Genomic DNA, 6,000 nt, shown 5'->3' on the forward strand with positions numbered 1-6,000 from the left:
AGTATAATGTCCCCTCATTGTGGTCCTCACAGTATAATGTCCTCTCATTGTGGTCCTCACAGTATAATGTCCCCTCATTGTGGTCCTCACAGTATAATGTCCCCTCATTGTGGTCCTCACAGTATAATGTCCCCTCATTGTGGTCCTCACAGTATAATGTCCCCTCATTGTGGTCCTCACAGTATAATGTCCTCTCATTGTGGTCCTCACAGTATAATGTCCCTCATTGTGGTCCTCACAGTATCATGTCCTCTCATTGTGGCCCTCACAGTATCATGTCCTCTCATTGTGGCCCTCACAGTATAATGTCCCCTCATTGTGGTCCTCACAGTATAATGTCCCCTCATTGTGGTCCTCACAGTATAATGTCCCCTCATTGTGGTCCTCACAGTATAATGTCCCCTCATTGTGGTCCTCACAGTATAATGTCCCCTCATTGTGGTCCTCACAGTATAATGTCCTCTCATTGTGGTCCTCACAGTATAATGTCCCCTCATTGTGGTCCTCACAGTATCATGTCCTCTCATTGTGGTCCTCACAGTATCATGTCCTCTCATTGTGGTCCTCACAGTATAATGTCCTCTCATTGTGGTCCTCACAGTATAATGTCCTCTCATTGTGGTCCTCACAGTATAATGTCCCCTCATTGTGGTCCTCACAGTATCATGTCCTCTCATTGTGGCCCTCACAGTATAATGTCCCCTCATTGTGGTCCTCACAGTATAATGTCCCCTCATTGTGGTCCTCACAGTATAATGTCCCCTCATTGTGGTCCTCACAGTATAATGTCCCCTCATTGTGGTCCTCACAGTATAATGTCCTCTCATTGTGGTCCTCACAGTATAATGTCCTCTCATTGTGGTCCTCACAGTATAATGTCCCCTCATTGTGGCCCCTACAGTATAATGTCCTCTCATTGTGGTCCTCACAGTATAATGTCCTCTCATTGTGGCCCTCACAGTATAATGTCCCCTCATTGTGGCCCTCAGTATAATGTCCTCTCATTGTGGTCCTCACAGTATAATGTCCCCTCATTGTGGTCCTCACAGTATAATGTCCTCTCATTGTGGTCCTCACAGTATAATGTCCTCTCATTGTGGCCCTCACAGTATAATGTCCTCTCATTGTGGCCCTCACAGTATAATGTCCTCTCATTGTGGTCCTCACAGTATAATGTCCTCTCATTGTGGCCCTCACAGTATAATGTCCTCTCATTGTGGTCCTCACAGTATAATGTCCTCTCATTGTGGCCCTCACAGTATAATGTCCTCTCATTGTGGCCCTCACAGTATAATGTCCTCTCATTGTGGCCCTCACAGTATAATGTCCTCTCATTGTGGCCCTCACAGTATAATGTCCCCTCATTGTGGCCCTCAGTATAATGTCCTCTCATTGTGGTCCTCACAGTATAATGTCCCCTCATTGTGGTCCTCACAGTATAATGTCCTCTCATTGTGGTCCTCACAGTATAATGTCCTCTCATTGTGGCCCTCACAGTATAATGTCCTCTCATTGTGGCCCTCACAGTATAATGTCCTCTCATTGTGGCCCTCACAGTATAATGTCCCCTCATTGTGGTCCTCACAGTATAATGTCCCCTCATTGTGGTCCTCACAGTATAATGTCCTCTCATTGTGGCCCTCACAGTATAATGTCCTCTCATTGTGGTCCTCACAGTATAATGTCCCCTCATTGTGGTCCTCACAGTATAATGTCCCCTCATTGTGGTCCTCACAGTATAATGTCCCCTCATTGTGGTCCTCACAGTATAATGTCCTCTCATTGTGGTCCTCACAGTATAATGTCCTCTCATTGTGGTCCTCACAGTATAATGTCCTCTCATTGTGGTCCTCACAGTATAATGTCCTCTCATTGTGGTCCTCACAGTATAATGTCCCCTCATTGTGGCCCCTACAGTATAATGTCCTCTCATTGTGGTCCTCACAGTATAATGTCCTCTCATTGTGGCCCTCACAGTATAATGTCCCCTCATTGTGGCCCTCAGTATAATGTCCTCTCATTGTGGTCCTCACAGTATAATGTCCCCTCATTGCGGTCCTCACAGTATAATGTCCTCTCATTGTGGTCCTCACAGTATAATGTCCTCTCATTGTGGCCCTCACAGTATAATGTCCCCTCATTGTGGCCCCTACAGTATAATGTCCTCTCATTGTGGCCCTCACAGTATCATGTCCTCTCATTGTGGCCCTCACAGTATAATGTCCCCTCATTGTGGCCCTCACAGTATAATGTCCCCTCATTGTGGTCCTCACAGTATAATGTCCTCTCATTGTGGCCCCTACAGTATAATGTCCTCTCATTGTGGTCCTCACAGTATAATGTCCCCTCATTGTGGCCCCTACAGTATAATGTCCCCTCATTGTGGCCCCTACAGTATAATGTCCCCTCATTGTGGCCCTCACAGTATAATGTCCTCTCATTGTGGCCCCTACAGTATAATGTCCCCTCATTGTGGTCCTCACAGTATAATGTCCCCTCATTGTGGCCCTCACAGTATAATGTCCTCTCATTGTGGCCCCTACAGTATAATGTCCCCTCATTGTGGCCCTCACAGTATAATGTCCCCTCATTGTGGTCCTCACAGTATAATGTCCTCTCATTGTGGCCCCTACAGTATAATGTCCTCTCATTGTGGCCCTCACAGTATAATGTCCTCTCATTGTGGCCCCTACAGTATAATGTCCCCTCATTGTGGTCCTCACAGTATAATGTCCCCTCATTGTGGCCCTCACAGTATAATGTCCCCTCATTGTGGCCCTCACAGTATAATGTCCTCTCATTGTGGCCCCTACAGTATAATGTCCCCTCATTGTGGTCCTCACAGTATCATGTCCTCTCATTGTGGCCCTCACAGTATAATGTCCCCTCATTGTGGTCCTCACAGTATAATGTCCCCTCATTGTGGCCCCTACAGTATAATGTCCTCTCATTGTGGCCCCTACAGTATAATGTCCCCTCATTGTGGCCCTCACAGTATAATGTCCTCTCATTGTGGCCCTCACAGGATACATACAGTACATGACCCCCGGCCTGTACATACATGACGCTCGGCCTGTACATACATGAAGCACCTTGTTGGCTTCGGCTGCCTCTCAGTATTTGCTTTCCACGGCCTCAGTTCACACCTGCCTCAGTTTCTAGCGTTTTCCTCACATAAATGGCGCCAATGCTGAGTGTGTAAATGTACTGGTCTGTCGTACAACGTCTCCCTCTAGAGGACAGCTCAGGTCCTGCAGGCAGTATAATACATCCCTGTGCATCACCTTCAGCACCGCTAGAGGGCGACTACAGGGACTACCTGGAGACGACAGATCGGGGCTCTGCTCACAGTTTCTATATCACATAAGGGACAGCCCTCACTGCGAATCCCGGACAGCCATTACGTGTCTTTCTATGGATTGGTTTTCCACCTCTTCCTCTGCCCAAAGTTAAAATGGCGCCTTAGTGCTGTAAAGGGAAAGTCCGTGCGTAGCGTCACTTCCGCTTCCGGCGACCTTCAGAGCATGTGTAGTGAGGCCGGCGGGGAGTGATTGTCCTGTCCCTGTTATATCATGTACCGGAGCCTGTGTCTGCTGAGAGTGCGCGGCAGGTAAGTGCAGGAGGGCCCTGACAGACTGGTGCTCTTATGGGGGGGGCAATGAGGTTTTATGGGACCCCTGTGATAGGCGCTATAGTGGTGGGGGTGCACTTGTGACTGGCACCGTTGGGGGTGGGTGCACTTGTGACTGGCACCGTTGGGGGGAGGGGGGTGCACTTGTGACTGGCACCGTTGGGGGGAGGGGGGTGCACTTGTGACTGGCACCGTTGGGGGGAGGGGGGTGCACTTGTGACTGGCACCGTTGGGGGAGGGAGGTGCACTTGTGACTGGCACCGTTGGGGGGAGGGGGGTGCACTTGTGACTGGCACCGTTGGGGGGAGGGGGGTGCACTTGTGACTGGCACCGTTGGGGGAAGGGGGGTGCACTTGTGACTGGCACCGTTGGGGGGAGGGGGGTGCACTTGTGACTGGCACCGTTGGGGGAGGGGGGTGCACTTGTGACTGGCACCGTTGGGGGGAGGGGGGTGCACTTGTGACTGGCATTCTGAGCTTCAGGATCCCGTCATAAGAGGGGAATTCTCATCTCTCTCCCAGTGACATAAATGAAAATTTATGTTTTTCTACTGTCTGACCTGTCGCTGACTATTCTGTGCACTGTCGGTGACTTGTTGGCCGGTCCTGGTCAGTCGCTGACTATTCTGTGCACTGTCGGTGACTTGTTGGCCGGTCCTGGTCAGTCGCTGACTATTCTGTGCACTGTCTGCGCTGATACCTGAGGTGCAGACCTGACTCTCCAGAGACGTCCCTGATTCTTATTCTGAGGCTTCTTGGCACGCTCACTGGCATAGATTAGATGAAGACTTCCCTCCGCACCTCCAGTCTTTATCCATCCCCCACGTCCTGCTCATACAGGTGTCTGGTGCGTCACCTCAGCGCGGTCCGGGGAACGGCAACACCTAAATAGGAATATTTCTATTCACACAGCAACGAGGAAATGTTATATAAATAAATAAAAATAGGGAATAAAACTGAAAGCCTGAGGAAGTCACACACGTCTCCCCCCCCCCCCCCTGCAGGTCCTGAGGCGGCCATGATTGGCTGACTAGTGTATACATTGCTGACTTGAGGGGTCTCCTGCAGATGCCCTGTATACTAGGTGAGGGGACCCCCGGCTATAATATCCCAGTAGGGTCTTTCTCCATTAGCTAATCTGTGCCACTTATTCCTCCGGTCTTGGGGTTGTAGGCCCGGCTGTCTGATCTCCTCCTGTTTCTCGGTGAATGTTTCTTCTGTATTTCAGGATTTTGGGGCCGTCCCTCACCGTGTCCCACCCTCGGCCGCTCCACCAGAAAGCCCCTCCAGATAATACAGAAGAGAGCGACAACCGAACGCCCCTCAAGTTCTCCACCAGTAAAGGAAGCCACCGAAAATGGACAGTGGCGCAGTCTTTTGGCAGTGACTACCAGCAGCCGTGGTGGCGGGTGCTGCCGGTCAGTCTGCTCCTCACAGGGGTGCTGGCCTGGGCGTTTTTGAGGGAGGAAACAGAGATTGACGAAATCATCTACAGACCGATATCTGAACTGCTGGGGGAGGGGGATAAGGGGCAAGAAGAAGACCATGACAGTGGTGACAACAAGTGAAGGGAATTGGTGTAGAGGACCTGCATGGTTCCCAGCTGAGCTGCAGGATCGGAGGGCTCGGGAGCCTTGGCTAGTAAGGCAGGATTATAAGAATCTCTACCCAAGCACGCTTTATGAGTACACTGTAACGACACTTCACCGGGCAGGAGTGCTGTCTCTTGGAGGGGAGCGGGCCTCTTGTGGATTATCCCTTTCATTCCAGGTCTGCTGTCTTGTAGCCACGGCGCAGCGTCAGGCGCTATCTTTAATAAATTTTTTGGCAGGACCGTTGTTTTTGGCAATTTGTTTGGAAACTCTACAGAGAAAGCAGCCGAATCAGTTTCCTCACTAGTTTTGTTGTATCCAGGAGGCTGAGATACAGCCCACACCTGAGGGTTAGATACAGCTGTATCCAATTTGTAGTGAGCAAACTGAAGGTTCCTGGCTGATACACTGAACCAAAAGAAACAGAACTAACCAAGCATGGCCGCGCTCATGAAACCTTGTGGATTTCACAGTTGCGTTACCTTGTCTTACGCCTTTATGATCCGTAATCAGGGCGGCGTCTTCGGCTTACGACTCTTGGGTCGAACGGTATAAATGCAACGTATTCTGAGGGATATACCCGCAAAATGGAGGAACCGTTTGCGCGCTCCTTTCGGTGGAATGAAATGCTGATGTAACAACGTGCTTTATGAGACTGCATTTCGGGGTCCTTTGGTGCTCCACAGGCACCGCCCCTTCATCAGATCTTTAGTGTATACACAGCGCGTTACCTGTCACATTGCTAAATAAGTTTCGAAAAAGCCCCCGAAGGTGCAGA

General features: G+C 50.1%; 2 protein-coding genes across 3 annotated transcripts in view; one reads left to right on the forward strand and one right to left on the reverse strand.

The window, feature by feature from the left end:
• CHLSN (cholesin) overlaps positions 1 to 3,180 on the reverse strand; it is a 153,904-nt gene extending 150,724 nt beyond the window's left edge. The window contains exon 1 of one of the 2 annotated variants that reach the window (XM_075285099.1): positions 3,093 to 3,180. The gene's annotated coding sequence lies outside the window, so the exon portion shown is untranslated. Of the gene's footprint in view, positions 1 to 3,083 lie in introns of both variants that reach the window. The other variant, XM_075285097.1, reaches the window with a different exon arrangement.
• Positions 3,181 to 3,515: 335 nt separating this feature from the next.
• On the forward strand, positions 3,516 to 5,456 carry UQCC4 (ubiquinol-cytochrome c reductase complex assembly factor 4). The gene is made up of 2 exons (XM_075284019.1): positions 3,516 to 3,610; positions 4,859 to 5,456. Exons 1-2 carry the CDS (start codon positions 3,573 to 3,575, stop codon positions 5,196 to 5,198), a joined length of 378 nt encoding a protein of 125 aa, XP_075140120.1. The 5' UTR covers positions 3,516 to 3,572; the 3' UTR covers positions 5,199 to 5,456.
• The last annotated feature ends 544 nt before the right edge of the window (positions 5,457 to 6,000 follow it).

This window comes from Leptodactylus fuscus, chromosome 8 (assembly GCF_031893055.1).
Source record: "Leptodactylus fuscus isolate aLepFus1 chromosome 8, aLepFus1.hap2, whole genome shotgun sequence".
In the NCBI taxonomy this organism is placed as follows: Eukaryota; Metazoa; Chordata; class Amphibia; order Anura; family Leptodactylidae; genus Leptodactylus; species Leptodactylus fuscus.